The following is a 16426-nucleotide window of genomic DNA, read 5'->3' on the forward strand; positions in this document are numbered from 1 at the left end:
TACTAAGCACTTGGTGGTGCAGCCGGGCAGCCTTGTGCCAAGCGTGCAACCACCACAGACACCCATGTCTAGGGCACAAAAGTGCCTTGGTCCACCGAGCACACCACTGCACCATGACGCTATCGTGGTGCTCTGTCAAGTTCTGCACTGCGGACATCGACAAAAGTGCGAATGAATGAGCTAAGAAAAGCGAACGCTTCAAAATAAGATGATCTTGGTACGGAGGCAAGTGGCAATCGGGCGGCCTCAAGTGCGTATTTCTTTACCAAAGCATGAAAATCTGGTGCGTGCTACAACCGAGTAAATACGGTATATTGTATGCAGTGATAACTCATGGTCAACCCAAAGTCGTCAAATGATAACTCAGAAACAATAAATACAGCATAACCCTTCATTTCAATTAAACCTGTGCAACTTATCCGACAACAATTAGAAGAAATCCTGCCTGAGGGATTGCATTTTGATGGCCTGCTCATAACTAAAATGTTGCATGCCATTAAGCAGAAATACAATAGACCGGTGTTCTTTCGTCAAAGAGAGAGTTGGCATTACCATCAGAATTGCTGCCTATTTGCAACACTGAACAAAGAGAAATGGTTTCTTACTAATGGCACTATATAACTAGGCTTGGTTTCATGGGGTTTAACGTCCTAAAGCTACTCATGCTATGAGGGATGCTGTAACGGAGGGCACCGGATAATTTCAAGCACCTGGGGCCCTTCACGTGCACCGACATTGCGCAGTAGCAGGGCTTCTATAGTCGGATACAACTCAAGAACGAAGCTGCTTTTCCCCTACAAAGGGCCCCCTTCCAGCCAACAGCATCGGTCGATTGTCGCGGTGTGACAATGCAGGAAGGGGATTATCCCCTTTCATCGGCCGCTCTCTGCGTTGTCACGCTAGCAGGCTCGTGAGAAACAGCCGACACCATTGGCTGGAAGGGGTTGGCTTTCATGGGGAAAAGCCGCTTTGCTCTTGAGTTATACCCAACTATAGCATTTCGCCTCCATCATAATGTGACTGCCGCGGCCGGGATCAAACGCTGTCTTTCGGGTCAGCAGCCGAGCACAATAACGACCGAGCCACTAGAGAGATGGGTTTATTGTCCGCTCCGCTCGCAGTTTCCAGCAAAGCCACAGCGCAGTGTCGCACAAGAGTAGAGTTTTAGCGCAGCGTCTCCTCACGGTCTTCCCTGTCCGCTCAAGCGATGTAGGCTACCTTTGGTAGCATATACAGCAACTCTAAAGCGAGGCGCCTCATTGCGCCCCCTAGTGGTGGTAACTGGACTTGCCAGGAAATAGCTATAAGTAAGCCTCTCTGATTTATGTGTGAATAAATAAACAAGAGCTGTTTATGTTTGCTGTAGGCAGTTTGGTAACAGCGGTGCTTTGGAGTGAAGTTTGCATTTTATGAAAAAATTGAAAACTCTGCCACTGCGAGAGCCAAGTGAAGACCACGCAAGCCATCCCTCGCAGTGTGCGTGAGTACGCATGTGTAGCATTATCTAGCGTGTGTATTCATCCTCTATACGTGTGAGTGACGATCAAGATCGAGCTACGTTCGCCAGTTATCTGACACCACCTGCAACCTGTTCGCCATGCCGAAAAGTGCCCTGCAAGACCCGCTCCTGTTGTCACAGAACTAGTGCTGGTGGCTGCCATGTTGAATGTTTACGTTTGGGGCGGCTAGCGCGAGCCCAGAAGGCTTTGCGCGAGGCCCACTCGTCACTCCGCTTGGCTCACGCGGGAGCGGGGCTGAGGAGCCGTTCCACTCACACGCTCCCGCCTCAGCGTTTCGCGCATGTGCACTAGCTCACTGAGCAGAGCGAGCGTATAAACCCACTCAGCTAGAACTCTCTACTGGTTGGTTGGTTTATAGGGGTTTAACATCCCAAAGCAACTCGGTTGGTTGGTTGGTTTATGGGGTTTAACGTCCCAAAGCGACTAAGGCTATGAGAGACGCCGTAGTGAAGGGCTATGGGAAATTTCGACCACCTGGGGTTCTTTAACGTGCACTGACATCGCACAGTACACGGGCCTCTAGAATTTCTCCTTCAAAGAAATTCCAGCCGCCGCGTCCGGGATCGAACCCGCGTCTTTTGGGTCAGCAGCCGAGCACCATAGCCACTGAGCCACCGCGGCGGGGTAAAACTCTCTACTGCAACGACCTATAACACAACTATAATTAGCGCAGAAAGTGAACAATAACTAATCTGTTCTGTTTTGTCCAGATAGTAGCAGGTCATGAACGAACATTCTGCAGGCATGCAACATATTAATCAAATCGTAATACTTTCACCCCTTCTATTCACAAACTTCGACTGCCCACCTCAGAGTAAACATAGGCAGTACTGCATTAGCCTATCAGTCAGTCTTCCACTGTTAACAAGTGTCAGTAAAACTGCATAAGAAACAGTCAGCTCTTCTAGTGGCAACATGAAGTGAGCCCTTCATTTATTTAAGCTGCATGCTGTAAATACATACTGAAGCACAACAATACTGACATCACTGTAAACTCGGGCACTCTGATTTCGATTCTGACAGAGCAAGCTGCTGTTCAAAATCCTGCAATACAAATAGCAGCAAACCTTGGACTTCATCAATAAAGAGATGAACACGTACACCTCACTGCAAAGGTACTGACAGACTACAAAGACCATCACATTGAAAGTCGACGTACCCAATTAGTCCGGCACAGGAGGCTATGTTGGTATCGGAATGATCGCTGTCAATGGCGATCGAAGAGATGAAGCTGATAATATGCGGCACATGTGGCAGAAGGAGTTGGACATCAGCTGTGAAAAGAAAAAAAATACCATGAAGCATAACACAATAGGGCAACGTTTTTTTTATTAGCACCTCTGAAACAGGCAACGAAAAGCCAGGAAGTACAAAGATGATGGCATGAAGAAAACCGGAAGAAAAAAAGCCCAGTTAAGCAATTGACTGACTTTTATCTGCATGCTGTACATGCAATATTGCCATCCACAAAGTTTTTCTTAATTTATCAAGGGAGTGAGAAGGCCCAGAGAAGCATAAGGATTATTTTTAAGTGCAGATAGAACAAGGAGCCCATCCGCAGCTAAATGTCCATGAACCCTTACCGTTCGGAGAATTCTGGTCTCCCTTGAGTCCCTGCACAATGCCCGTGTAGGCTTCCAGGCAGCCTTCCCGCAGCTCATTCAGGTATTCTACCATCTCATAGTCATGCTACGCAGAGGAGAAAAGCCCACAAAGAAGTGTTAATAACAGTGAGCAACATCAAGACATGAGGAAATGAGCTGCAAAGATCAGACTGAACTGATGGTAGTACAGTCTATCCTGGATATATCAAATTCAAAGGAGATCATGAAATAGTTTGATACATCAATACTGTATAAACTTGTGTAAGGGCTGCACTTTTTTTTTTTTTAATTCAGGTGTGAATTTTGAATGTGCGGCCCATACACTAATTATATAAAAAAAACGTATAACCGCAATTTTTTTCTGAATTATAGTCCACAACAGGGAGTGAAGCCCTTAACGAGATTATATGGTAATTCAACATATAAAACATGGCACTAGCTATGCCTATCTGTAACTTACAGGTAAGAGTACAGTGCACCATCAGCGCCATTCAATAGGCCTAGGCTGCATTGCAATGAAACTGCAGTGGCTGCTGCTTTGGGCCTAGCTGCCGCCTATTGTAACCGTTACGAATACACTATAAACAGAATAATCTAATTAAAGTTAGGGTACAGCAGGTTTCCACAGTCTTTGGCACCGAAGCAAAGTGAATCATGTAAGGCAAGAGCCGCCGCTAGCCTTCAGTCAGCTAGGATGGCTTCATTGTATGAAGAGCCTTGTACTGGATGTTAGCTTTTCTGCACGATAGTGGTGTGTGCAAAAATTGGGATGCAAGCCTGAAAACTAGCCCCGACCTAGCCCCACATTCCTCATGTCACACAGTTTTACAGTGCCTTCGTGTGGCTAAGTACTGCCAGAAAGTGTACAAGGCTGTGCAGCCAACTAGGATAAAAGTGCGAAAAGTGATCGTGTGAACGCTATTGGTACAAGCATCCCTTCAGGGCGTGACATGCTATCAATAAACGCGAACAATAGTGCTATACATTTGCATAGGATTTTAAAGAGAGCGTTCCAACTATTCAATACAAACAACAACTCAATATACTTGAATCTGATACATGTGTCTTTCACTTAAATCCAAGGAACAGTGAAATAGATGTATAATGGAAGTCTTACACACCTTGTCCACATATGCTACAGAGGCTTGAGCTAATGTTTGAAGAACAATGTCCAGGAACTTCTTGAACTCCGGTCCAATGGCCAGTGCAATATCACCAAACACCGACAGGATTTGGGGCTTCACTGAACGGTGCACATTATTGTTCTGAAAGCACAGTGAAACATTGCACACCAAAAGTTACGTTGCAGGCCCTAAAACAGAGCTTCAAAAGAAACATGTATTTATCTTTTCCTTATTTAACTATGTGATGTTCAAATTAAAAAGGAATTAAAGGAAAAAAAAACGCAGAAATTCAAGGAACCTACATGTTGCAAATTTACCAGTAAAACTGACGTTTCCTCGTCCCTCTCCTTGCCCAAATTCGTGCAGCAGTTGTCAAGATATTTTCTCGCAAAAAAATGCACTGTCTAGCCTACTTGTGTGTCCGGGGAAACACGTAAATCCTCCAGTGGAATGAGTTTCAACCTATTTCTTATGGCAGACACATCATCATCATCAGCCTGACTACGCCCACTGCAGGGCAAAGGACTCTCCCATGTCAGACAACAAAGTGGTGCAAATGCACAAAGGCGACAAACACGAAATCAACAAATTATTCGCCAGAAAGAAGTGCTGAAGGAAGGTAAACTATTTTTATCCAACAAAGTTACGCCCATTCCTCCAGTAACAGTTTTCACAAACGAGCAACTAGGAGTCGAGCACTGACTGGAAGTCGTACATTTGAATTCCCTTTTCCTTTACATAGCTTCCCCAAGAGAGAGACGCCGAACACTTGTATTAGAAAGTGGTAGCTACTGAGAATGTACCGACGCCAGGGTTCACATGCAAACTCCATGCAGAACTGAGTACAGGACGTGCCATCAGTATTCGTGAATTTGCAGCACTAGGCATTAAAAGGTCACTGCAAGCTTATCATCCGAAACAGACAAAATCTCTAAAAGAAGAATGCACCAGAAATGCCTAATTAATAAGGCCCACCCACCGCTGTTGGCCATAAAACTGTCACAAAAACTGCTGATAAGAGAACACAATGGATGCTTACCCCTAAGTTTTCGAGCAGCATTGTCATGACATCGTCACAAAATGGCAGCACCTGAGACCCCAGGGCTCGGCAGATGTCGCCCGTCAGACCGACAGCTGCTGAGCAAACCTAAGTAAAAAAGATGACAGTACACATTTCATCGAGCTGTCACAGCAGCAGTTTGGACTGAATCACAGACATCAACTCCTAGCACCTCACCTGGTACTCCGCATGGTTTTTGAGACCAATGGCCAGGAAAGGTCTGAAAGCATCCATGTACTTGACAAACTTGTCCCCTAGAACTGCACAGCCAGAAAGAAGAAAAACAATGCAAACATCACATGACTGCAACAGGCCTTCAGCACACAACCATGAAATGCCGAAGAATACATTGTTGTGTGAAAACTGATCTGAAATGGTAATTTCACTGATTTAGTATTTGCACTACCCATTTATTCATTGTTGCAATCGCCAAATCCTGCTCATAATCTCATGGTATTTGGCAGGGCTTTAGATGCTTCAACAGCATACATAAAAGCTTTTACTTTTAGTGTGCAAGAGGAAGTTTACGCTCTATACTCGTGTGAGGAACACCCCTGTGTAGGAGCTACACTCCAAACTTGACAGCCGGTAATTGAAAAAAAAAAGGACAGTTAAAAAACTGCTTCATGTGTGCATAATTTTGCCCGTGTGGTAGGTAACGCTGGGAGCAGCTAGGTAATAACTGCCTGCGACACTTGTTATGACTATTCTTGCCTCGTCCCGTGTGCCGGAATTCGCCTGGAACCATGAATATGTGGCGCCTCAGTACTGCTATCTATCTTGTCCGAACGCTGAGCACAAAAGACAAGGATAAAAACATTATCCTGCGCAAATAACCAGAATGGGGTGTACAACTCTAGCAGCGTGTTTCCTCGCAGTGATGCGTCACCCGCCAAGCTCGGGCGACACATGCAGCTCTCCCGGCGTCGCTAGGACTAGCATGTTTCCTATTGAAGCTACAGCAAATGTGCTTTGAATCTGGTCACAGTTTACTATGAGAGGTCCAACCTTGTTACCAGCTCACTACCACACAGGTTTCCACAAGGCCATCAACAATGAAGCGCGCGGCAAAGCAAGGCAGGCGAACGCCACCCCACACAGCCGATGGCCGCGGGTCGCACGTGTGGCGCACCACTTTGAACAGTCAGCCAAGGCATCAGTACTGCCAGTCAATAACCAGATCTTCGGAGGATCTTGGTCTTAAAATAACTTGATATTTGCCAGTCAACTCATTTTACAATCTGTTTTACTTTATGCGGGTTTTTCGCTCCAGTCGTCGGGCGCACGCTCCATCACCCATACGTTCAATGCATGACATGTTCGAAGGATTTACCAGGATTACACTAATTCGTCAAGAAATGCGCATGGCAGCATAAAAATGGCACGCATAATCGCGGCACCGCTATGGTCGAAAAAAATTTTATGAAAAAAAAAAAAAAAAGTCCGTCCCGTGCAAGGGGCACACCCCGTCAAATCCATGGCAAAAAAAGTGCAGCTTTTAAAATAATGATGATGAAAATGCATTTTTAGGCCAAGAAGCTAGATGAGGCATTAACATTCCAGATGTCAGCTGTTCCAAAGGCACCCATACCCTTACACCGTATGCTTCATAATTTTTTTTTTCTTGTAATATCTCAGAGCTTGCATTAGGCAGGGGAAACAATGACAAACCATTACACTACTCTAGCACCACACATTTTACAGTACAGAAGCATTTTTCCACAACTCACAGCACATCACATTTATTACGGTTATGTCTGCCAAAGCAAACATTTCAAAATCGTCAGCTCTATGGGGTTATGTGACCACCTTTTAGCTAAGGAGAATGCACCGATTTCCTGTGCCTCCTTCGCCCTTTGGGGGAAAAGAAAAGAGTTTTCTTTCTGTTTTTTCCCTCACATCGCAGAAATGTTTGCCGCTTTGTGTTTTTCTGCCTCTAGGTGACCGAAGGTGTATGCACTGAGCAGATCAAGTATTTTTACCTTCAAAGTAAATTCCCCATGCAATCCCTATGCAATCAATTCAGAATATGGATTGAAAAGTTATGCACTGGTTTGTAAAGATAATAAACTTGCCACAATAGTAAAATTCCTGAAGAAGCCAAAGGTGTGATTTTCAATAATAAAAAAATGAAATTGAGCACAAAATAAAAAGTTGCTGAAAAAAAAAAAGCATGCACATTGAAATGAAACTACTTCTCATCAGTAGTCACTGCGCTGTGTTCAAAAAAATCTTACACACAGGCATTTCTGTGAGGACAAAACAGAACTGTGAAACTTCTACTTCGTTAAGAAATCAGCCACAGAGCACTGATTTCGAGAACACACGATGGGTGCCCAGCTGGAAAGTAGCTAGAAGCTGCAGAAACTGCACAGGCCAGACCACACCTTCCACAAGGGTAGAAGCAGCCATGAGCGCATCCTCCTGCACCCCGCCACCGGCGCGGCCGCTGCTCGAGCTGAACATCTGGAGCAGGGCGGACACGACAGCGTCTGAGATCTTGGGCGCATCCTCCAGGGTCATCTTGCGCAGCACGCTCTGCAGTGTGGCGCACAGCAGTGACTGCAGGTCGTTGTACTGGGCCCGGTCGGAGCTGCTCTGGATGTGGCCCTCAAGGGCCAGCACATGCTGCAGCCGTTCCAGGATGATCATGGTTGTGCGCTGCACCCACACGTAGCAGTCACGCGGAGAGTTCTTCACCAACTCCATGAGGGCCTCGTACGCCGCACTCCTCAGGTTTGCCTGGCCACCGTCCGGCCTGCACAAGACATCAAGCACCGTCAACCTCTGGGAAACCACACAAGGGGAAGCAAGCCACCTCTGTCCCGCTGATGATCAGAGGTGTGAAGAAAAGCTGCGGCACAAGTTGCTAGTGTCCCAAATATCTGCACATAGACTCCAGAGGCGAAAAACTTTGACACATCACTCAACAGTTCAAACTGCAAAATGTGAAGTCCACTATTGAAAGATTTCCGACTGAGACCGTCCAAAAAAAATTTATCCCTTACCTTAAGTTAAAGGGATAAATATCTTGATATATTATCAATAGGGCTTGCTATGCCCCCAATGAAAGGGATATCACCAAAGGCTATTAAAGGGGGACACGGACGGCACTTGAGAAAATCGGCCTGAAAATCGCATCTTCAATCTCCTCATTTTCACGTTCCCGAGATCATTCTGCACCTATCTGCAAATTTTGGCTTGAAAACTACGTTTATTCCACACGTTATAACAGCTAATAACAGCAAATTTGCCTTATTTCAACCACCTGCAGCTCGGGAACTACGCGCTCCGCCGGCACCATTTCGGTCTTGTTTGAAAGCTCCTGTTTCCAGCACTTATAATTTTTTTTTCCAGTAAACAACCTTAAGCACTACGCAGAAAGAAATAAAGCAACAACAAAAATAATGCGCAACACGGGCGACATGGGCTTCTATTGGTTCCTTGAAGCATGTGACCAAAATGGTGGCTTTTGATTGGCTAGGGAAGCTTGTTGTTGGTGCCTGCCGCCATTTTGAAGAGGGGTTGCTCTTTGGAAAGACGTGTTCTCCCTTACTTGATTGTACAGTTCACCATGCCCGACGGTGCGAAACAGCACCGATCTGTGCATCATTTTGGCCATATGCGGAGGAAAGGTAGGGGAAGAAAGCGTGCTGATGCTGCTAACGCGTTGCGGGAGCATGTTATGGACAATCAGCCTCCGACATTGCCTGATAACGCCGTCGTGACTGAGCATGCCCAATATGTGAAAATTTGGTACAGATCTATTCATAAATTTAAAAAAAGTAGTCTACGAAGTGTAGCATCCCCTGTTGAAGTCGGCACAATGCATTCTAGAATGCAAAATGTACAATAAAAAGTCAGCATCAAAAGACAACACGCAACAAGCGCATTAATTATTTTCCAACTTACTAATGTAAATGCAAATGTTTGAGACCACGGTTTGGGAACAAAAATAAGCATGCTCAGTTTTTCAACACCGTTTGTTTGCCGAGCATTTTAATCCAACAGCGCAGGCTAGTGGCACTGCCTAATGCGTGCTGCAATGTCCTGTTCAGTACTGTGCAGCAAGGAAGAGGAGGCAACCACATGCATTAGAGGTGGTGCTATAATCTTTGCACCTGTGGAATAAGTGGTGATCTAAGCAATAAGAGAACATGCGTAAAGAGTTACTAGTAGCGATATGCTTTAAACCACAACCTTGTGCACAACTGCGCTTTCGACTGAGGTAGTGCAGGGGCCAAGAACCATTACTGCAATTAAACCTTACGTATGTGCACCAGTGAACCAGCCAGCTATGACCTTACTGAAATAAATCTCTTTGTTTAAAATTTTTACCGTCCTTCTCAATTTCCCACTTACAATAATTAACTGGGCTACCTTTTACCGTTTCAACCATGCTCCCAACAGCAAGCAGCTACACATACCTTTCTGTCGTCTCCAGAAGCTTTGACACTATGACTTCAAAGTATTCCGAAAGGCAGTATGTCTCTGGCTCATTTCCATCACCAGGTGAGGTCTCTGCAGCCTCAATAGCTGCCTCAGCTAAGCTGTTGAAAGCCTGCACACAAGAAAGCCATTTTGTTACACGAGTTACGGAAGAGCTAGCGTAAGCAAGCACATTAAGACCAAGAAGAGATGCTGGTCAAATTAAGCAAAGTACATAAATTAACTGGGCGCGTTGACAAATATTGATCGCTTTCGAAGTTCTGCTAAACTGTATTAGGAAGAAAAAAAATGTTCGAAAAATGAACCATTAACATACGCGTGACGTGTGTGCACACACACACAAAGTTCATCTCTTACTGTACTTACTGCAGCACACGCTCAGTTACACGGAATCGGGAAGTTTAACAAATCCCTATGCAATTGAAAATCTGTGCTACGAAGCACTTGTGCAACCATAAAATGGGTGCAACAGCACCAGTTGTGGTTACCACAGCTATGCCATTGCTGTCAAATGACCAAAAAAAAAGAAAGCATAAAACAAAAGGCAGGTGCACACATTATACTTAGGGTTATTCGTTTTCGGGTTTTATATGTTTTCAAATTCGGGGGGTAAAAATCGGGCGTTATTTTTCGGCTTGATAATAGGGGAGAAATCGGGTTTTTCGTGGAAAAACTCCGAAATTCGGGTTTTAAACATAAACACTTGAGTGCAGTGGGGTCGTGCGGGGACCCTGGGGCGTGCCCCGAATTCCTTTGTAAATAAAGTTTTCTCTCTCTCTCTCTGGTTAAATTTGCATACTACAGTGAAAGCTCGTTAATTCGACCCCCGTTAATTCGGAAAATCGGATAATTCGACGCGCACGCGAGGTCCCTACAATTATACATAGGAGTCTTGGGGCGAAACTCTCGTTAATTCGACCAAATTTTGCCACGCGTCGGTTAATTCGACTTCACTCCGCAGCCCGCCAAGCCGGTGTGCCGAGAGCAAAAAGAAAAAAACACTGCCACGAGCGGGGCTACTGTACGCCTGATAGGCCGTCAGCAGCGTGAGCGAGGGCGAGGGAAGCGAGGTTAGCAGCGGCCGAAGCGGCTGGCGTCTTTTTGTTTTGTGCTTCGCAGCAGTCATGTTGGTGTCGTGTGTCGTCGTTTCCACGTGTTCTTGCTACTACGATCGCGGTTGTTTAACCATAAGGCGGCGCCTTTTTTGGTAATTGCGCGCCTTGTCAGCGTGTTTATTGGGCTGCTTGCTGTTGCTGTTTTGTTGCGACTGAGAGAAGGGTGAAAAGAAATTGCACGGGCCTGCCTACTGGCTCAGCCGAGCAACCACCGCTGCCTAGTGCAGATAGAGGAGAGTTAGAAGATCAGAGGAAAGATAAAGAGAAAAGATAAGACGCGCGTGGCAGCAGCAACAGCGAAGCGGACGCTGGCTGAAAGAACAGATAAGCGGCAGAAGCCGCCCTCGCTTCACCTCCTCCCCGCGCTGCTTTCGTGTGGGTAGCGCACAGGCACGCGCCTCGCCTTTGTGTCCTGTCAGCTGACCGAGGATGCAATAATATAAGTGACAGGCGCTGACAACGACGATTCATCGGAAGGTGACGATTGTGAGCAGTTGCCCCAAATGCCGAAGTGCACGGTGAAAGAAGCCGCAGAAGCCTTGTCCGTACGGGAGGACTAATGTGAAAAAATCCCTGACGGTGCGTGTGCCGCGCAGCACCTGGCAGCTGTTAGAGCTATCGTAGTCGCTCAAATTCGCTCGAAAAAGCAGGCAACGATAACAGATTTCTTTGCCAAATAAAGGTTGCGGCAAACATTGTTTTTTTTGCTGTTCATTCGATAATTCGACATTCGGATAATTCGACAATTTTTCGCGGTCCCGTCAGTGTCGAATTAACGAGCTTTTACTGTAATAATTTATTCGATTTGCTCTGACCGGTGGGCAACAATGAGGCTATATTTTGGACTGCTTTCAAGAAAGTATAGTATTGCAAAATTTGGCGTTCCTTTGGTAATTAATTGTTACTCGCAGTGAGAGGCAACGATCAGTTTCTGGTCTCTGCAGGTACCTTAGCTGAGAGAATGTTCGCTCAACGTCCGAGCTGCCATTAGCTAGGCACAACAATGACAACGCTGCATTTGCTAGCCTTGGGTAACGCACAGTTGCGTCGTTCCAATAGTCCATCACTTCAACACCTTCATTTGTGGGGCTTGCTTCCAGCAAGTACTGGTTAAACTCCTCGCGAAGCGAGCCTACATCGTCCATCACGGAAATAGAGAGGTCCGTAGTCATCAAACGACTGACTCAGCAGCCGCCTCTGGAGCGGATCGAGTACGGCTCCCAGTTTCCACAATGTCAACTGGTTTTCTCCTTTGTCTGAGACGTTACGTTTTGAAAGTGCAGTCCCATTTTGTGGAGATTTTAGCGTAAAATTCTGCCGGCCGCCTTGGCCGCCTCTCGCCTGCGCGCCAACTGGAGACACAGCAATTCTGTGGGCACAATGGTTTCAGAAATCGGGAAAAATCGGGTTTTACCCGAAAACAAACAACCCTAATTATACTAAACAAAATGCAATGATGTACAATTCACATTGCCTATTCCACAGAAGTATAGCATGACGACTCCTCAAAATGACACCAAGCGATCTGTGGCTAGCTAACAATGGTCTGACAAAGCAACAATAATCTACTGAAGCCAGTGATAGCAACAGCAAGGGCACAAGGAAAAAGGGCCGAAAGCATGATAATAGGCACTATGGAATCCATAGGCAGAATCTGAATGCCGGTTGAGAAATTCAATTTGGTTTATGGCTTCAGTTTTAGCCAGAATACAGTAGAACCCCGCTGTTACGTTCCTCACTGCTGCGTTTTCCCGGCTGTTACGTCGTTTTCTTCGGGTCCCGGCATAGCTTCCATAGGATCCAATGTATTGGGAACCCCGCTGTTACGTCGTAGCCGAGGAAACGATCCCGCATGATACGTCGCAACCGGGCTCCCCGAACCCGCCCGGGCAATGCGTCAATGCGCGCCAACCGGCATTTTGATTTTTGACGAGTCTTGGCCAGGCTTGGCTACGGAACTGGCTGCAAGAAGCCGCACGCAAGTTGGAGAGGCCGCCACTAGATGGCATATCTGTCCCGCGAACGCCGAATGCCGCGCTCTTTATCATGGGAGGTGGTGAGGAGGAGGCGCGCGGCTGCGGTCGCTTATCTGTTTTTCTCAGCCAGCCTCCCCTTCAGCGGACGCAGTTGCTGCGACGCCGCGCGTCGTTTCTTTTCTTTCACTCTTTCTTTTTATCTTTTAACTCTCCTCTATCTGCAAGTGACAGCGGTGGTGGCTCGGCTGGAGCCGGTCGGCAGGCCCCTGCAATTTCCTTTTCATCCTTCTCTCAGTCGCAACATCATCTTTATCGTGCTTTGATGGCGTGATAGCGTTGCGCAAGCGGAAGGGGCTTTCCCTTGAGGAAAAGCTGGACGTACTAAATGCAGTCGACAGGCAGTCAGGGCGGCCTACGCGGAGCAGCGCGGTGAGCAGCCTACGAACATTTCAGTGCTTGACGCTGTGCACAACGTCGCTTCAGCGTGGACTGCAGTGAGCGCGTGAACTGCACAGCACTGCTGCGTGCGGTGTGGCCGCACCGCAAACCGATGCTGACAGCAATGCGGCCTTTGCTATTGAGAAACGCATAGTTCTTTCCAGCGAGAGAAAGAAACTGCAATCCACCATTCTCGATTTTTAAAGTCCTAGGGTCAATTTGCGGAAATAAATTGTTTCAAGTCAAAGCTGCACTGTTTTCATTAATTTTCGGTGCTTTCCTCACTGTTGCGTTTTCCCGGCTGTTACGTTTTTTTTTTCCCGGTCCGGTGAAAAACGTATGAACGGGGTTCTACTGTAAACCAGTTGGCTGGCCACTCCAGATGCATGCACAAGTGTGCAGAGTGTAATCATGCCTACCCAGCAGACATTGGCTGCAACCCGGGGTTCAGCACCCAGGCCCTTCACCAGGGCCTGCAGCAGGGGCCCCAGGTAGTTCTCAGAAACCACAGCCTCAGGAATGATCTCGCAGACACGCCCTATCGTCCAGGCCACCGTGTCCCGCACAACCACACTCTGGTCACACATGAGCTCAATGAGGGTGGGCATGGCCTGCTCTACAAGGGGCTTCAGGATGGCTGGGTCAGGTCCCTCCAGCAGGCAGCCTGCAAAGTATCACATTTTCAGTCGCGACAACCACAGACCAGAGGTGCATTTCAGGCACAGAGGATGGGCACTGAAATACTGTCCGAGACATTAAAGGACCAAAAATGGAACCGCTTTTATTTAAGAATGAGCACAACAGACTCATCTGTGACATGGGAAGAAACAGTGTCATAAGTTGACGTCACATATAAGTCAACGCGAACCCCCAGCCACCCCAGCCTGCCTTCCAAAAAGTGCATGCTCACAGTCTTGAGTTAGTGCAGAGAAGTGCTATACACAAAGCAGGCAGACAGTAGAACCCAAAATTAATTTCAATTAAGCATGCCCAACACTCACCAAATGTCATGACTGCAGCGTCTCTGTACCTCCAGTCCGGATGTTTGATGTTCTCCCGTACAAATGGCAGGCTGTGAGCAATCATGTCATCTTCACAGCAGCTGGCCATCAGCATCAGGCAAACACCGGCCGCTTTGCATGGATTCCAGTCATCCTCATCGTCATGCTCCTCCTTCAAACAGGGCAAAAAGAGCCAGGCAGCAGACTTGCTGTTGTAACCCTACACCTGAAGCCGACCAGATTATGCTGCACTTCAGAGCAGCAGAGCATTGCAAAGCATAGCGCCATCGCCAGTCGTGTGGCAGGGGCCACGAGGCCACAAATAAATCCGGCAAACCTTAAGCAGATCTGCGAGAATGCATTTTCAGTACTTCTGCACACTGATGGTACTAATATTTTTTATGCCCCATCAGATTTTCATCGTCTGGATTCTACTGCATTTGCTTTACTGCACCACGCTCCGCACATCCTCAAGAAACGATACAGAGCAAGATTCCATCTTCAATGCATTATCCACTCTCTGGCAGAGCAAGATAGAATAAAGTAAACTCCAAAACTTAAATACTAGTTGTGCTGGTTGAACAAGACTGAAAATTTTAAGTTCAGATCCAATAGAGCAAGCACAGCTTGCGACACTGAACCACAACAAAAACATGTTTTCAATAGCAATCATCTCTTCTGTTTGTTCCCCAGCAACCCTATGCAGGATGCTTTTGTAGCCTTCAAACAGCCATAGTACCAAAAATTATGATGAAGGCTACATGCCAAGTGTAGCCACTGAGTCTTCTCAAGCCCACCTAGTATGGTGCCAAACGTGACCGCAGTTGTTAAACTCGTGGCCAATCCTCTGCATTGTTCGTCTAGCATACTTTAAATATAGGTAAGGTACAAATTTTAGTTAACCCTTTAAATCTGGGAGCTGTACTGAAGTAACAGAACACTGACTGAATAATGTCAAGCATTAATGTTAAAATTAGGGTTTCTTAGGAGATTCTAAAAATGTCCTCGTGCTGGGTCACACATGCAGCCATCCCTGTTTTGTATTCCTCCATAATTAGGACAATATTCCAACAGAAAATGTAAACTTACACTGAAATAAATATGGCAGTTTTACCATATTTACCGAAATGTAACGCGACAGAGACTAACACAAAGGTGCCTACTTCAAACACGAAAAGGGGGACAGAGAGAGAGAGAGAGAAAAGAAACGTAAAGTGATGAACGACGAGACCGCAGTGTATTGACAATTGGGTAGAAACTCATAAAAAAAAAACAGCAGTTCAAAAATATATGTTGCTGTGCCTCAGTTGCGTTTGAGCCTTACAAAGTACGGCAGTTGCTGCCATCGTTACAAAGCAGAGGTTTCGATACCTTTTATCTCAAGAGCGTCAGGCTCAAGATTCTCAGATAAGGCCGATATGAAGATAAGCTCAGAGTCCCGCTGTGCCATCACCGCGTCGATTGTATGCCTTAAACGAAACACGAAACTTCTCCAGGCCGCTCAAGTGTGTGGCACATCATGTCTCCTGAATGTCAGTGGCTTTTCTCGGAAGCATTTAAGCAAGCAGTTGGTTGCCTTATGCATGCAGGCATTGGAAAATTGTGTGGAAATGCACGCAATGGCCCCAAAAAGTGTGCGAGATACCCAGGAAAGGCAGCGAGATCGCCTTGTAGAACAAAATAGCAATATCAAGCCTTCCGTGCACTCAGAGGATGATTGCCATTGATGTGCAACACTGGCGGCGCAGCAGACTTGAGGGTGTCTGTCGAACAAAATGAAGGCCTTGGTGCTTAAAGGTGCACTGAAGAGGATTCTGAACTTGTCTTTTTGCCGCGGGAACTCGATCTACACGTTCCTAGCATTCTTAGAAACTGCAACTTATTGCCCTGTGTGGCCGATTTCCCTAATTAAATCGAATTAACGTCCGGCTCCCGCCCTTTTTTTTTAATTCTGCCTCGTACGATGGGCGGAGTCGACCAACGCGTGAAGTTCCTTTCAGCCAGCTCCGTGGAGGCTTTGCTTTCGCTTTATTTTGTTTTTTAGGTTTCCATGAATAAATAGTTTCATTCGCAGATATAGCCGCAAAATAAGCCCGCAGAAATAAAAATACGCGCGGACTATTTGCTACTACGGACTAC

At 46.5% G+C, this 16426-nt stretch overlaps 1 protein-coding gene across 3 annotated transcripts in view; it reads right to left on the bottom strand.

Moving 5' to 3' along the window:
- Positions 1-16426, bottom strand: part of Fs(2)Ket (Importin subunit beta Fs(2)Ket) — a 36041-nt gene that overhangs the window by 4829 nt on the left and 14786 nt on the right. For all 3 annotated transcript variants that reach the window (XM_089544340.1, XM_089544338.1, XM_089544339.1), the window contains exons 9-17: positions 14288-14459; positions 13706-13950; positions 9736-9869; positions 7696-8066; positions 5486-5568; positions 5288-5395; positions 4246-4389; positions 3104-3209; positions 2680-2794 (exon numbers count right to left, since the gene is read on the bottom strand). In XM_089544340.1, the coding sequence (XP_089400466.1) occupies positions 2680-2794; positions 3104-3209; positions 4246-4389; positions 5288-5395; positions 5486-5568; positions 7696-8066; positions 9736-9869; positions 13706-13950; positions 14288-14459 (1478 nt within the window). The remainder of the gene's footprint in view (positions 1-2679; positions 2795-3103; positions 3210-4245; positions 4390-5287; positions 5396-5485; positions 5569-7695; positions 8067-9735; positions 9870-13705; positions 13951-14287; positions 14460-16426) is intronic.

Source organism: Amblyomma mixtum, chromosome 5 (genome assembly GCF_055824585.1).
Source record: "Amblyomma mixtum isolate Tamu chromosome 5, ASM5582458v1, whole genome shotgun sequence".
In the NCBI taxonomy this organism is placed as follows: Eukaryota; Metazoa; Arthropoda; class Arachnida; order Ixodida; family Ixodidae; genus Amblyomma; species Amblyomma mixtum.